Here is a 16,137-nt window from a genome sequence, read left to right as displayed (position 1 = left end):
CGATGCGCTCCCAAGCCGAGGCCACGAACAACTGCTAAGGCATTCTGACCACGACGATACCTCATCTCGAGCAGAAGCCATGAGAAGAGAAGCTGGGACTATCCCCAAAGACCAAACCCCCCCCCCCCCCTCCACGACCTCGGGGCCGCGCTGGGCCGCGCAGGCTGCAGGCACTCGTACGGCCTCGCACCGGGCTGAGCACCTCCCGCCGTTCGCACCGGGCCCTCCCCGCAGGACAGCATCCCCCGCAGACAAAGGCGGGGACGTCTTCACCCGCGGCCGAGCCCGGCGCGGTGCCGACAGATCCTCCAGGGGCGGCCCGGTCCACGAGCCGGCAAGTTTGGCGAGCAGCGCGTTCCCGGGCCTAAGCCAGCTGAGCTACCATCGCGTCCCGCCGCCGCCACGGCCGCCAGTCCGGGACCGCCCGCCCCCGAGGACTCCGCATCGCCTGACGTGGTGTCCCGCGGGCCAAGGCAGCCGGGCCCCACCGGTCCCGGGCCCAACGACGCGAGCCGCGGCCGCCGGCACTGCGCGACGCCGGCAACGGCCGCCCCCCGCCCGCCCCCGCTTGCCTCACGCACCCCCCGGGGCCTCACCTCAGCGGTGGGCGGCGCGGGGGCGGCCGGGAGCCGCCAGGCTCCGCCAGCAGCCGCCGCCGTATTTCGAAAGATCCGCCATTTTCACCCCGTCACCACCGTCCCCCGCGGCCCGCCCCCGCCGCACCTGCCCCCGCTGCGCCGCCCGGCCGCCCCGCCCCGCCCCGCCGCCGCCCGCTCGGCTCCCCCCTCTTCCCCTAGCTGCCCTGCCGCCAAACCCGAACTGCTTCCGGACCGGCAGGGAACTGGGCGGCGGCGGGTCCCGCACCGACCCCCGAGCCGCGGAGAAAGCCTCGCCGCCGGCCTCCTACGGCTCCCCTGGTCTATTCCGACCTCATCGCCGCGCTGCCGCCTTTGGGCGCCGCTGATGTCAGCAAGCAGCGAGGAGACGCGCCGAGCGGGCATCTCCCGCGGCGCAGGAACAACCGGGACGGCTGCCCGGGGAGGTCGGCGGGGCCGCCCAGTAGCTCACTCCGCCGCGGAGAGCGCGCTCAGCGGGGTCAGGCCTGCGCCTTCCCGGCGGGAGGCAGCTGTCAACACTCAGCCGCTTCCTCCCGGGATGCGCCGCTCCCTCCCTGCCAGCAGGACCGTGCCCGCATTTCCCTTCTTCATCCTGCCGCCGTCGCTCTCCCGCCCCTCGCACTCACCGGGCGGGCAGTCTTCTCCGTCCTCCTCTTTCTCCGCCACCAATACCTCTCCCTGCCGCCGTCTCCCCCTCACGTCCTCCGCGCCTGGCCCCACCGCCGCTTCCCTCCGCCGCGCTCCGGCTCCCGGCAGCGGCAGCGACGGAGCCGCCGTGTTTGTTCAAAATCACGCGCCCCGCGCCATTCCCCGCCGCATCCCATAATACTGCGCCGCGCCGCCCTGGCAACCGCCGCCGCGCCCGCCCCGCCCCGCGCTTCCGGGCCCGCCCCGCGACAGGCCGCCGGCTTCCGGGGCCGGCCGGGCCGCAGGGTGCGTCTCGCAGGGGCTCCGTCTGGCTGTGTCCGTGTCTGGCTGTGTCCGTGTCTGGCTGTGTCCGTGTCTGGGCCTCGCTACCCGTCCGTATCGGAGCGGCCCCGGGGGCAGGCGGGGCCCGCCCCAGCGTTACTCCTCCCGCTCCCCGCACCGCGGCCCGGCTCTGCCCGCGCGGGCGCGCTCCGCCACGTGACGCCGGCGCACGGCCGCCGCTCTATCCCGCCGGCGGCGCCGCTCTATGGTAGAGAGGAGGGCGGCAGCGGCCCGGGGAAGATGGCGGCCGTGGTGAGGCAGGACCTGGCGCAGCTGATGAACTCCAGCGGCTCCCACAAGGACTTGGCGGGCAAGTGAGTACCGGCGCCAGCTTCCTCCTGGGGGTCCGGGCGGGTGAGCGCTCTCAGGGGACTCGGCCGTTGGCGGGGGCGGGGGGGAAATCGGCGGGGAGGCCGGGGCCTGGGCGGGCGAGGCGTCTCTTGCCCTGCCGTCGCGCTTTATTTAGCTTAAAAGAAGCCAGGAGAAGAGAACGGCTTCACCTCAGGCTTCCCTCACGGCTCTGGTTATCTGTGCTAACGGCTGCTCGCTCTGTACTGCCGCCGTCCCGGCGCAGGCTTCTGCCAGGGCCCTTGGCCCTTCTCCCTCCTCTCCGTTGCATCCCCTCAGGTCGGCTCCGCGAAAGCGCTCGGTGTGGGAGTCGCTGTAGATGAGCGACTTTGATTTAACATCATCATCATTATTATCATCGTTGTGCGCGAAATATATGTTTGATCCGATCAATTCGTGGCAAGAGGTCGCAGACAGGGAGGAAGGGGGGTTTTGAACGGAGCTGCATTCCTCCTTGCACCGCCATCGCAAAGGCGTACAATAGGCTTAAAATGACAGTAATAAGGAACTAGAAACTAGAAAGGTTGGTGAGGGAGGGAGGCATGTGGGAGAGACAGCCTTTGTGCATGAGCGAAGGGGGGGTTTGAATGGAGCTGCACTCCTCCTTGCACCACCGTCGCAAAGGTGTACAATAGGCTTAAGGTAACAGTAATAAGTAATTAGAAAGGTTGGTGAAGGAGGGAGGCATGTGGAAGAAATAGCCTTTTTGCATGAGCAAAGGGAGGAAGGGGGGATTTGAATGGATCTGCACTCCTCCTTGCACCACCTTTTTGCATGAGCAAAGGGAGGAAGGGGGGATTTGAATGAAGCTACACTCCTCCTTGCACCACCATTGCAAAGGTATACAATAGGCTTAAGGTAACAGTAATAAGTAACTAGAAAGGTTGGTGAAGGAGGGAGGCATGTGGAAGAAATAGCCTTTTTGCATGAGCAAAGGGAGGAAGGGGGGATTTGAATGAAGCTGCACTCCTCCTTGCACCACCATCGCAAAGGTATACAATAGGCTTAAGGTAACAGTAATAAGTAACTAGAAAGGTTGGTGAAGGAGGGAGGCGTGTGGAAGAGACAGCCTTTTGCACGAGCAAAGGGAGGAAGGGGAGATCTGAATGGATCTGCACTCCTCCTTGCACCACCTTTTTGCATGAGCAAAGGGAGGAAGGGGGGATCTGAATGAATCTGCACTCCTCCTTGCACCACCATCGCAAAGGTATACAATAGGCTTCAGGTAACAGTAATAAGTAACTAGAAAGGTTGGTGAAGGAGGGAGGCGTGTGGAAGAGACAGCCTTTTGCACGAGCAAAGGGAGGAAGGGGAGATCTGAATGGATCTGCACTCCTCCTTGCACCACCTTTTTGCATGAGCAAAGGGAGGAAGGGGGGATTTGAATGAAGCTGCACTCCTCCTTGCACCACCATCGCAAAGGTATACAATAGGCTTCAGGTAACAGTAATAAGTAACTAGAAAGGTTGGTGAAGGAGGGAGGCATGTGGAAGAGACAGCCTTTTTGCACGAGCAAAGGGAGGAATACAAAAGGAGTTTGGAGTTCATGGAAAGGACACTTGAGGAAGACCCCTTACTTCCTCACTGAAGACCACCAGAGGGACCACCAGATAAAAAGACACATGCGTGGAAGAGACACCTCCCATTCCTAAAACTGATAAGGAAAACCCAACCTTTTCTTAGAATTAGTAATGAATATGTCATAGAATGGGGTATAAAAAGAGAAAACTGAAGACAAAGTTTGCACGTTAGGGCAGAGCAGAATCTCCTCACGCACCCAGGCCTGTACATTGCTTGATTCCTGCAACTCAAAGCCTTATGTAGCATGAATGCAAGTTTATGCCTGGTATTGATGACAGTTGGGTGTTTTGGATGGAAAACCTTAGGTGCCATTCACAGTGCAAGGTGTTATATGGATGTCTTGTCCCCCGAGGGTTTAATCAGATGTCGATCAGTCAACAGAAACTCTTTGCGGTTCCAGTCCAGTTGTTTGTTTGCTTGAAGATTTTCTTTACTTTTAAGTGTTTCCTGTGGAAACTTGGAAAGGTTCCCTTCAGAAGGTGGCTTCAGTGTTTCAGCAGCCTAGCACACACTGAGCTGATGGCCCAGGCACACTTAAAAACACATATTCTGTGCCTGTGCTCATGCCAAGTGGCCAGAATATACCATTTACCTCCCGCTCACAACACTCTTCCTCGTTGCTATTGAAGAGGCTTTTTTGAACATTTTACTGGAGCCTCCATTACAAAAAGGATGTGGACATGTTGGAGTGTGTCCAGAGAAGGGCCACTGGGATGGTCAGAGGGCTGCAGCAGCTCTGCTGTGAGGACAGACTGAAAGAGTTGGGGCTGTGCAGGCTGGAGCAGAGGAGGCTCCCAGGTGACCTTCTTGTGGCCTTCCAGGATCTGAAGGGGGCCTACAAAAAAGCTGGGGAGGGACTTTTTAGGCTGTCAGGGAGTGACAGGACTGGGGGGAATGGAGCAAAGCTGGAGATGGGGAGATTCAGACTGGAGGTGAGGAGGAAGTTGTTGAGCAGGAGAGTGGTGAGAGGCTGGCATGGGTTGCCCAGGGAGGTGGTTGAGGCCCCATGGCTGGAGGTGTTTGAGGCCAGGCTGGCTGAGGCTGTGTGCAGCCTGCTCTAGGGTAGGGTGTCCCTGGGCATGGCAGGGGGGTTGTCACTGTCTGATCCTTGTGATCCCTTCCAACCCTGACTGATTCTATGATTCTACTATTAATCTTTAGCCATGTGTTACTCTTCCTATGCACTATCATAGAATAGAATCATAGAATCAACCAGGTTGGAAGAGACCTCCAAGATCATCCAGTCCAACCTATCACCCAGCCCTATCCAGTCAACTAGACCATGGCATCAAGTGCCTCATCCAATCTTTTCTTGAATACCTCTAGGGATGGTGACTCCACCTCCTCCCTGGGCAGCCTGCACATATATTTGCAGATAATAAATTGATGAGCTGTGTTGCCTGAGAATCTTAGTCCTGGGATGTAACAAGAGCCAGATACCAATTTCCAGGTTAATACTCTTGACATTTGAGCATGAAGACTTTGGAAAATTGCCACTTCAAAGAAACAGAAAATGTATGCAGTAGTAAGGCTCTGACAGAAAACAGGCAGAGGAATGGAATTTGTTGGGGGAAAAAAAAAAGTGCCCTGGGAACGACTTTTTAATTACTTTTTTTTTCTGCTCTGTGGACAGGTATCGCCAAATACTGGAAAAAGCCATTCAGCTGTCAGGTGCAGAACAACTTGAAGCTCTGAAAGCTTTTGTAGAAGCAAGTAAGTGCAGCTGGCATCATCAATTGCACACATGAGTGAAGGCCAGAGCTCTGCGGGCTTGCATATTTGTTAGCTCTACATGAGGCTACCTGAATGCTTGATATTTTGGTCCCCTGGGAACTCAAACAATGAGGGTGAGGTGCTGGAGTGTGTCCAGAGAAGGGCAACAAGGCTGGTGAAAGGCCTGGAACACAAACCCTATGAGGAGAGGCTGAGGGAGCTGGGGTTGTTTAGCCTGGAGAAGAGGATGCTCAGGGGTGACCTCATTGCTGTCTACAACTACCTGAAGGGAGGCTGTAGCCAGGTGGGGTTGGTCTCTTCTGCCAGGCACCCAGCAATCGAACAAGGGGACAGAGTCTCAAGCTGTGGCAGGGGGAGGTCTAGGCTGGATGTTAGGAGGAAGTTCTTCACAGAGAGAGTGATTGGCATTGGAATGGGCTGCCCAGGGAGGTGGTGGAGTCACCATCCCTGGAGGTGTTCAAGAGAAGACTGGATGAGACACTTGGTACCATGGTCTAGTTGTCTGGGTAGGGCTGGGGCATAGTTTGGACTGGATGAGCTTGGAGGTCTCTTCCAACCTGCTTGATTCTACAAAAGCTCTCAGCCACTCTGTCCCCAGCCTGCAGCGCTGCTTGGGGTTGTTGTGGCCAAAGTGTAGAACCCTGCACTTAGCCTTGTTAAATCTCATCCCATTGGCCTCTGCCCACCCAGCCAGCCTGTCCAGGTCCCTCTGCAGGGTTCTCCTACCCTCCAACAGATCCACACCTGCTCCTAGCTTGGTGAAATACAGCTTAAAGTTCTCCTTTGGCAAAGCTGTTTCAGCAGCTGAGAATAGTGATGCAGAGTGAGTCATCTCTCTAAACTATAAATCAAAGTGACAGTTTACTGTTATCTGTCAGGGGCTAGAACTCTGGTGTCCTCTAGTGCAAGTAAGCTTTCTGAGAGGAAAAAAGTAGGTCACCTTATAGAAAGAACCAAGTAAAAACTCAAAGCAGTCCCATCTTCATTTGGATGCAGATTGAAAAGAAAAACCTACAAATACTCTAATAGGGTGCAAATGATCACTTTCAGTGAAGAGACTGACAAGCATTGCATCCATCTTCTGTGTTTCTTCCATGTCCCTCTGAACCAGTGGTGAATGAAAATGTCAGTCTGGTGATCTCACGTCAGCTGCTGACAGATTTCTGTACCCATCTGCCAAGTCTTCCTGACAGTACAGCTAAAGAAATTTATCACTTCACCTTGGAAAAGATACAGCCCAGAGTGATTTCATTTGAGGAGCAGGTAAGAGATCAGTGGTTCAGGGGGCTTGCCTTTATTTTATTTCTCCTTATCTGCTGTCTATTTTAGGACTACTAAAGCTGTTCAAAACAGCTGTTTCTGCTTAAGAGTCCAGGTTTGTGTTCCTGTATGTCCAAATCTTGAGCTAATTGCAGAGATTATTTAAGGCTGTGCAAGAAGTACAGACTTTGGCTCCTCATCAAGCTGCCAGGCATGTAATTCCTCCCCTACCAGAAAGTGGCTTCTTGAAATGAAGACAATGGTTGAGTTACTGGAGGTGCTGTTGAGAAACAGACTGGTGCTCATGGTATTACGCTGCACCCAGCCCGTGGAACAGGCAGGTGATATGAAGAGAGAAGCACCTTGACAAGTAGCTTTTGTTTCCAAACCAGTGTCTGTCTGTGTGTGTGCATTTTAGCCATAACCATTTCACCAGGACAAGCTGTGTTCCTGGAATCCCAGTTCTAGCTAACTACTGATTGTTCTGCAGTTCTTTCTCCATTCAGTACTTGGGTCTGATGGGTGATTGTGCACTGTCAGCTGAGGGTTCTTACAGATCCTTACTTAAGAGACCTTCAGGATCTTGTATTTGAGGAGAAGCAAGGCAGTTAAGTGTGATTTGTATTTGCTGCTCTCTTGTCTTTTGAAGCTAGACATGCTTGCCTAGATGGTATCATGGTTATGCATAAATCAAATCCAAGACATCAGAACATCTCTTTTTTTTTAACTACACTTCTGCACATAATCCCCAGTTCTATATAAACACAACTGTCTCAGCACTGCTGTTTTGCCTGCTGACAGCTGCTCTACGAAGCAGACTTTTCTGCATACAGCCAAAAAATTGGGTTGGAAGGGACCTTTAAAGGTCATCTAGACCACCCCACTAATGTAAGCAGGGACATCCCCAGCTAGATCAAGTTGCTCAGAGTCTCATCAAGCCTGACCTTGAATGTCTCTGTGGATGAAGTCTTCACTGCCTCCCTGGGCAACCTGTTTCATTGTTCTACCACCCTCACAGTAAAGAACTTTTTCCTAATGTCCAACCTAAGTCTACCCTGCTCTAGTTTCAAACCACTGTCCCTTGTCCTGTTTCTACAAGCCTTTGTGAAAAAATCCCTCTCCAGCTTTCATGTAGGCCCTCTTCAGGTACTGGAAAGCCACTCTAAGGTCTTCTGGCTGAACAGCCCAAGCACCCTCAGCCTGTCTTCATAGGAGAGGTGCTCTGACCTTTATTGTGTCCCTTCTCTGGCCCCACTCCAGCAAGTCCATGTCCTAGTGTTAAAGAGTCTCAGAGCTGGACACAGTACAGTGGGCTGACAATAACTTGTGATATACGTAGAACAAGTCTGAGATGCATTTTCTTCATGGTAAATGAAATCTCCCTACAGGAAAAGAGATAAAATCTGCTTCCATAACTCATTCATATCTCACACAGGCACAATGAGAAATAGAACTGCAGGAAATACTTTGTGAATCTTGGTCCTCTAGTTCTTGAAAGCTTCATTTCATCTTTTTAAAAGCTTTAGAAAAGGTTACTGCTTGTGGCTTCCTGAAGATAGACTCCTTTTATCTTATCACAAGCTGAAGTGGGAGTGCTTCAAATCAGCACTTGTATTTAAAAGGCTTAGGATTAAAGCTTGATCCAGGAGACCCACACAGGACTTCTTTTGAGTGGAAAGAGCTGCATGTGTGCAGGTTGTAGTGTCTGAGTCTGGGCTGTCAGTAGGGGGAGTTGAGGAATGAGATCTGTGGAAGCTGATATGGAACCTTTTGCCTCTTGTAGTGTTTGCTATTGTTTTGCCTTTGTTTAGGTCGCTTCTATAAGGCAACATCTTGCATCGATCTATGAGAAAGAAGAAGACTGGAGAAATGCAGCACAGGTGTTGGTGGGCATCCCTCTGGAAACAGGGCAAAAGTAGGTCCTGGCTGGGCACAACTCTGCGTGGTTGTGTGTATTCCTGTTCCCATTGTCCGTGGGCATTGCATATGCAAACCAGCGAGGGAGGATTTGGGGGGGGCTGCATGTTTTCAGGAGGTGATTCCAGAACTACTGTCAGATGACAGAGATATAGCTTGATGATTTTACATTGCAGTAAACAATTCAGGGACTCACAAATATGGCACCAGAAGTTCTGCACTTGCTGATAAATAGCCTTTTGGATAATATTTTACAAGAGTTCTTCTAAGGGTCACGAAATGTTGCTGAAAGGTGGCAGTTCTTCCATGGGCTGACCTTTACAGTTCAAAAGGAAGGTGTAGTTTGGAGTTGGAAATTAAGAAATCCAGTTGAGGTTTTGGTGGGGTCTTGTTTGTTTGGGTTTGTTCAGGTCTAGAACCCTTGCTGCTACTTTTCTCTGGCTGCCCTTTCTCTGTATGCCTCTAGGAAGAATCCTTGTAGGTTTTGCCTGTACAGCGCTCATTAGTTCCACTACAAGTTTGCTGCTTCAGTGGCTCACTGCTGCAGGCAAACTTCAATCTACTGAAATAAGATGATGAAATAAGGTGATTTTGTGTCTTGGTGAACAGTGTTACTTCTTCTGGTGCTCATAGGAGCCAGCTCTCCATTGGCATTCATCTCAAACTTCTTACCCTGAGCAGAGAGCGCTCATTTTGGAGTTGGGGAGAAGCAGCAAGGTAGAGCAAGTGTTGTCAGGTGCTTAAGAATCATGATACATGTTTAGAGCAGCTAAGGGCAAAGGCAGTTGTGGAGCAGCTCTGAGCACTTGCTCTTCTGTTTCTGTGCAGACAATACAATGTGGATTATAAGCTGGAGACCTACCTGAAGATCGCCAGGCTGTATCTGGAGGATGATGACCCAGTTCAGGCTGAAGCTTACATTAATCGAGCTTCCCTACTGCAGAATGAATCAACTAATGAGCAGCTGCAAATCCATTACAAGGTTGTCCAACTGGCTTTATTTCTTTCTCTTTCTGAAGGGGAGGTGATTCCATGTAGGAAAGTTTTTTATGCAGTGCCACTAAAATTTTCATTATGAGGAATGAGACAAAGGATTCTTCTTCATGGTTTTGGGAGCTTGATAGCAACATCTTGGCAAAAATTACACAGTCACAGAACCATAGAAGTGTTTCAGTTGGAAGAGAACTCTTAAGGTCATCCAGTCCAGCCATTGACCTAAGACCACCAAGGCCATTAAACCATGTCCGCAAGTGCCATGGCCACACATTTCTTCAATGCCTCCAGGGATGGGGACTCCACCAGCACCCTGGGCAGCCTCTTCCAATCCCTGACCACTCTTGCAGCAAAGAAATTATTCCTCCTGTCCAACCTAAACCTCTCCTGGCACAATTTCAGGCAATTTGTTCTTCTATCACCTGATACTAGGGAGAGGAGCCCAACCCCCACCTCACTGCAACCTCCTTTCAGAGAGCTGTCGAGGGCAATGAGGTCTCACCTCAGCCTCCTCCACACAAACACTCCCAGTTTTCTCAGCTGCTCCTCACAGGACCCTTCTAGACCAAATAATTCAAGTATCTCTATAGTTTGGAGGTAAGTCTATAAAGGTTCCTAAAAGGGCAGCTTTACTTACTGCAAATAAAATGCAGGCTTCAAACCACCTGCAATATTACTGAGAATATTGCTTGCACCATGGTCTGCAAATCTAAGAGGAATAAAATCACCCTTGATATTAAAGAATGATAATTCAACAGCAGATTTCCTTTCCAGGTTTGCTATGCTCGAGTCCTGGATTACAGAAGGAAGTTCATTGAGGCTGCCCAGAGGTACAATGAGCTCTCCTATAAGAGCATAGTCCATGAAACCGAGCGTCTGGAGGCCCTCAAGCATGCTTTGCACTGCACTATTTTGGCATCAGCAGGTAAAATACATCTTGTTTTAGAAGACCCAGCAGAGGTATTTTGTGTCAGAATTAGCTTTTGGCATCCAGGTAACAACTGGATTACTCTGGTGTCCTTGTCACTGATGAGGTGGTGTCTTGGGTAAAGATGCAGAAGATCATGGAATCAAAGAACGCACTGTGTTGGAAGGGACCTCTAGAGGCGATCTTGCCCAGCCACCCTGCAGTGAGCAGGGACGTTCCCAACTAGTTCAGGCTGCTCAGAGCCCAATCAAGCCTGACCTTGAATACCTCCAGGGATGGAGCCTTCACCACCTCTCTGGGCAACCTGTTCCTGTGTTCCTCCACCCTTACAGTAAAAACCTTTTCTCTGGTGTCCAATCTTAATCTTCCCTGCTCTAAGTTCAAAGCATTGCCCCTTGTGCTGTTGTTACATGCCCCTGCAAACAGTCCCTCTCCAGCTTTCTTATAGCCCTCTTCAGGTACTGGAAGGTTGCTCTAAGGTCTCCCTGAAGCCTCCTCCAGGCTGAACAACCCCAACTCTCCCAGCCTGTCCCCATTGGGGAGATCTCTAGCCCACTGATCATCTTTATGGCCTCCTCTGGTCCCTCTCCAACAGCTATGTGTTCTTGTGTTGGGATCACCAGAACTGGAGGCAGTGCTGCAGGTGTGGTCTCAGCAGAGCAGAGAAGAGGGGCAGAGTCTCCTCCCTGTGCTGCTGCTCTTCCTGCTCTGGATGCATCTAAAGATGCTGTTGGTCTTCGTTCCTAGCAGTGTTTTGTAACTGAACAGCAGTGAGTGGTTTCTTGGGTAGACTTTTTGTTGGTTAGCTGTATGTAGTGAAGAAAAAAGAAGATGCTCCCTTTCTGTTGTTCACCTCTAAAGACTCAGTGCTTTGGTGACTGCTGATGTGGCTTCTTGATTCTCCTAGGACAGCAGCGTTCTCGTATGCTTGCTACACTCTTCAAGGATGAGAGATGCCAACAGCTTGCAGCCTATGGGATCTTGGAGAAAATGTATCTTGACAGAATTATCCGTGGAAATCAACTGCAAGAGTTTGCAGCTATGCTGATGCCGCATCAGAAAGCAACCACAGCTGATGGTGGGTGTTTCTCTACAGCCTCCTGGTACTAGGTGTTCATCTACAGAAGTCAAACTTGCCCAATGCAGACAAGAAGGATGATGGAAAAGGATTCAGCATTGCTAATATGATTGGTTTTAAATTACTTTCTAGCTTGTCATGCTGTCCAGGGAGGTGGTGGAGTTGTCATCCCTGGAAGTGTTCAAGAAAAGACTGGAGGAGACACTTAGTGCATGGTAGAGTTGATGGGGCAGGGCTGGCTGCTAGGTTGGACTGGATGAGCTTGGAGGTCTCTTCCAACCTGGTTGATTCTGTGATTTTCCTGAGTATAGTTTAGCAGTAAAGTTTCTTAGCCAGAGTTTATCTTTCTGATGGACTCTTAAGGGTTTGAAATATTATTCCAGAGGATGACTTGTAAAAGTCATCTAACAGCCTCCCACTATTTTAGTCTTCTCCAGGCTCAAGAGCCACTGCTCTCTCAGTCTTTTCCTCACCAGGCAGATGTTCCACTGCCTTCAGTATCTTTGTGGCCCTGTGGTGGAGTCTCTCAAGCAGTTTCCTGAGGTCCTTGAACTGAGGAGCTCAGAACTGGATACAGTATTCTAGATGTGTCCTCACCAGGGCAGAGCAGAGAAGGAGGAGCAGCTGCAGTGCTTTACTTTGGTCGGTTTGTTGTTTTATAACCTGTACTCTTTGTCTTTGCCAGTCAAAGAGTGCAGGTTGTTTGGCATTTAATAGTGTGCTCATCTTCAGCTACAGGTTAAGGGGTAAATGAGTTGTTCAGTCAAGAAGAGAGAAATTAGATGAGGGCTTAATACTCTGCAAGCACAGTAAGAGGTTAATCATGCCCTTAAAAGTGATAATGGATCAAACAAAAGCAGCTGTCCTCCCATTTGGCAATCTTGGATTTGTTCAATCCCTCAGTTCTAAACCTGAGTCTTGTAGCAAACCCAGAGGGTCCAGGTGATTACTGTAGGAATTAAATGAAAAGCTTTAAGCTGTCTGCCCCCGACTCAGCCACAGTGCCACCCTTTGCTCACTTCGGTCAGTGTAGCACTGACACTGACACAGGCAGGTGCAGCAGGACCTTCTGCACACCTAACTCTTGGGCAAAGCAGCTTTTGCCATCTGTTTATGGTATCAACCAAGCAATTCCAACTTGGAGTGATGGATTGGTTTGTCATTTAACCCCTAAGGCTCCAGTATCCTGGACAGAGCAGTTATTGAACACAACTTACTGTCGGCGAGCAAGCTTTACAACAACATCACTTTTGAAGAGCTTGGAGCATTGCTGGAGATCCCTGCAGCCAAGGTATCTATCAGTCTTTTCCTTCTTTGAACAAACAAGGAGCTGTGAGGAATCTTAGGAAAATTCCAGAATGGTAGGGATTGGGAGTGACCTTGGAAGATTGAGTCTAACCCTCCTGCCAGAAACAAGGCCAGGCAGGTTTTGAATGTGTCCAGAGAAGGAAATAATGAAAGCTGCCCTATAACGAGGGCTGTTCAATATCCAGCATGGCATCTGAGAGGCAAAGGTACAAGGTGTGGAGTGGAATTAAATGCCATTGATCATTTTATAATTAGGTGGACTGGGTTTACACCACTTAAAGTTTGGGATTTACTCCTAGAAGGTAAATTCCCAAACTACTCAGAATTTGGGAGTAAAATGAAATTATTCTTTACAAAGTAGGTTAAATATAAAAGGTAATAAACATAACAAATATATATATATATATACACACATACAACTTGACAAAGCCCAGAGACCTTCCTGGACAATACTCCAGAGGGCTGTGTAGCAGCCAACAAGTTATCTCTATCCTGCTGCTGTTCCTTACCATAGCCTAAACAATTCTTGATGCAGAGAAGCAGGAAAGGGCAAAGGGAGAGACAGCAGAAAAAGCAAGAGAAAGAACACTCTGAACTCCCAACTGTATAGAAAAATACCAGACCAATGAAATGAGATAAACATATCTTTTATGTTCTGTTCAGCCCCCTCTGAGATGTACTCTCAAATTTTATTTACAGTTTAAGACTCTGTTCTTCAACTGCAACATTAGGCTTGGCCCCAATGTGTGAAGATGCTGAAAACCCTATCAGGACTGTTAAGGCTTAAATAATTTTGAACTTTGAGAAGAGAAGAAATGTCTGTCTTCTTTCTTTTCATTATCTCAGGCAGAAAAGATAGCTTCTCAGATGATCACTGAGGGTCGCATGAACGGCTTCATCGATCAGATCGATGGCATTGTGCATTTTGAGAGTAAGTTCAGCCATACTCATTTACTGCTTCAGCACCATTCACTGACCTGCCCCACTTGCTGCCTCAGCATTAAGTTTCTTGGTCTCTCTGATCTGAACTGAGCTTGCTGTGTCTTGCTGTTGTCAGGAGGTGGCAGAGTTTGACTCAATGAATCATGGAATAATTTGGGTGGAATTGGACCTTAAGGATCATCCAGGCCTAACCCCCTGCCGTGGGCAGGAACACCTCCCACTAGCTCAGCCTGATCAGGGCTCCATCCAACTCAGCCTTGAACACATCCACAATCTCCTTGGGCAACCTGTTCACCACCCTCACTGTCAACAATTTCTTCCTCATCTCCAGTCTTAATCTCCTCTCTTCCATCCCAAAGCCATTGTCCCTTGTCCTGTCAGTACAAGCCCTTGTCAAGAGTCCCTCCCCAGCTCTCCTGGAGCCCCTTCATGTACTGGAAGGCTGCTCTTCTCTTCTCCAGGCTGAATAGCCTCAACTCTCTCAGCCTTTACCCATAGCTGAAGTTCTCCAGCGCTCTGATCATCTTCATGGCCTCCTCTGGACCCTCTCCAACAGTTCCATGTCCTTGTGCTGGGGCCCCAGAACTGGAGGTGTGGTCTCAGCAGAGCAGAGGGGCAGAATCCCTTCCCTGTGCTGCTGCTCTCCCTGCTCCAGATGCAGCCAGTACACAGCTGCCTGCTGGGCTGCCAGCGACCAGTGCTGTCTCCTGGGCAGTTTGGCACCAACTGACACCCCCGAGGTCCTCTTGATCCACTCCTCTCCCAGCCTGTATTTGTGCTTAAAGGACCTCCTGTGCATTCTCTTACCCATAGAAAAGTGAATTCCTCATGAACAGATTCTTCAGGAAGTTTCACTCTTATTTTGTGATGTGGGAGTTAGGCTTATAACAGGAAAGTCATTGTAGCTTTTGAAGGGAGAACTGAACATGTAGTGACAAGGAGGGTGAGGGGTAATGGCTTCAAACTGGAAGAAGCTGGATTTAGATTTGACATGAGGAAGAAATTCTTCCCCATGAGAGTGGTGAGACACTGGAACAAGTTGTGGAGGCTCCAAGCCTCTTAAGTGTTGAAAGCCAGGTTGGCCCTTGAGTAAAATCTGGTCTAGCAAGAGGTATTCCTGCCATGATAGAGGGATTGGAAGTAGATAGTCTTTTAAGATACCTTCCAAGCCATTCTGTGATGTAGTGACAAGGAAATCTTCCTCTGTGAGGCAGTCAAGGGCAGTGGCAGAGAAGACTGCAGCTGAAAAGGCAAGGGAATTGCTGAGACTTGCTTTGCTTTGTGTGTATTGGGTCATTGGTTTGTTTGCCTTTTTTGCAGCTCGTGAAGCTTTGCCAACCTGGGACAAGCAGATCCAGTCACTGTGTTTCCAGGTCAACAACCTGCTGGAGAAGATCAGTCAGACAGTCCCAGAATGGACAGCGCAGGCTATGGAGGCTCAGATGGCTCAGTGACTGTGCAGTCGTGGTCTGAATGGAGGCAACCAGCTGCTGCTGTGCTGGAAGAGAGCAACTGATCAGGACTGTGAACCAAACAAATCACCCACTTCCATTTCCCCACCTTCTGCTTTCACTCTGGCGTAGGACACAGTTGGGTGATCCTACGTTTGCTGTGGCAGTTCTCCAGTTCTCCCAGCACAGGATGATACTGTTGCTGCCTCTGGGTTGTGCTCTGCAGTCCTGAGGGCTCTGCTTTCCAGACAGAAGCTGTAAAGTCTGCAGCAAGCTTTGGGTTTGGTTTATTTATATTTTTTTCTCCCACTGCTTATTGCTATAGCTTTGTTAGCTCATCACTTCCTCTGAGGCTTGGCCTGCTGTGAAAATGTCAGTGCCATCTTTCTTTTAGTTGTAATTATTCTAATAAAGGCCAGAATGAGCCAATTAGTTCAAGTCTTTCAGGGACTTGGTTGTTTTTTTTTAAGCAGCAGCTTGATATAACTTGAAGTTTTGTAATTGTCTGCTTCAGGCCCTGAAAATGTTAAATGAAACTCATCTTTTTTCCTTCCCTGTTTATGAAACACAACTCTGGAATCATAGCTGAAGGAAATGCTGACCCTTCTCCTGTGTTGATGCAGCAGGGTACAGTGCTCAGAGCTGAGAGGTGAGGGAAAGAGCAGTGTCCCAGGAGAGCTTATTGCAGCGATGAGAACACAGCAGGTGCCAAGTGAGGTAAGCCAAGCATGGTCTTTGTTGTATTTTTAGGTCACCCTGAATTGCTAATATACAAAGGTATCCATAGTGGCCTTTGGGAACTGGAGGTGTAACAGGAGTACCTGCAGGGATTCTGCACCTTCTGGAAGTGAAGTGGCTGGAGAGCAGTGTGTAGATGACTTCTGTAGTCAGATAGAGTGACTTGGTGAAGGTTTTCTGAGATAGGCAGGGCCACCTTGAAATGCTTATGCACAGCAGCAGAGTGTCACAGTGGCCCTTGGGGTGCTCCTCTGGAGGTGGGCACTCTTCACC

The 16,137-nt window shown here is 50.2% G+C and overlaps 2 protein-coding genes across 8 annotated transcripts in view; one reads left to right on the top strand and one right to left on the bottom strand.

Annotated features, from left to right (window-relative positions):
- LIN54 (lin-54 DREAM MuvB core complex component) overlaps window positions 1-1,454 on the bottom strand; it is a 41,182-nt gene extending 39,728 nt beyond the window's left edge. For 2 of the 7 annotated variants that reach the window (XM_064149609.1, XM_064149607.1), the window contains exon 1: window positions 597-697. Coding sequence is in view for 2 of the 7 variants with exons in the window: in XM_064149611.1 (XP_064005681.1) it covers window positions 191-242 (52 nt within the window). In the remaining 5 variants the exon portion in view is untranslated. Of the gene's footprint in view, window positions 1-190; window positions 432-596; window positions 698-929; window positions 955-1,243 lie in introns of those variants that run through there. The other 5 variants (XM_064149608.1, XM_064149606.1, XM_064149610.1 and 2 more) reach the window with 5 other exon arrangements.
- Window positions 1,455-1,537: 83 nt separating this feature from the next.
- Window positions 1,538-15,564, top strand: COPS4 (COP9 signalosome subunit 4). The gene is made up of 10 exons (XM_064149612.1): window positions 1,538-1,900; window positions 5,149-5,228; window positions 6,361-6,512; window positions 8,321-8,424; window positions 9,255-9,408; window positions 10,194-10,344; window positions 11,255-11,425; window positions 12,601-12,716; window positions 13,580-13,664; window positions 14,996-15,564. The coding sequence occupies exons 1-10, from the start codon at window positions 1,827-1,829 to the stop codon at window positions 15,127-15,129; spliced, it is 1,221 nt and encodes a 406-aa protein (XP_064005682.1). The 5' UTR covers window positions 1,538-1,826; the 3' UTR covers window positions 15,130-15,564.
- Window positions 15,565-16,137: the final 573 nt, after the last annotated feature.

Source organism: Pogoniulus pusillus, chromosome 10, assembly GCF_015220805.1.
Source record: "Pogoniulus pusillus isolate bPogPus1 chromosome 10, bPogPus1.pri, whole genome shotgun sequence".
Taxonomy (NCBI): domain Eukaryota; kingdom Metazoa; phylum Chordata; class Aves; order Piciformes; family Lybiidae; genus Pogoniulus; species Pogoniulus pusillus.
The sequence above is the reverse complement of the archived record's forward strand: the minus strand, read 5'-3'. Positions and strand labels throughout refer to the sequence as shown.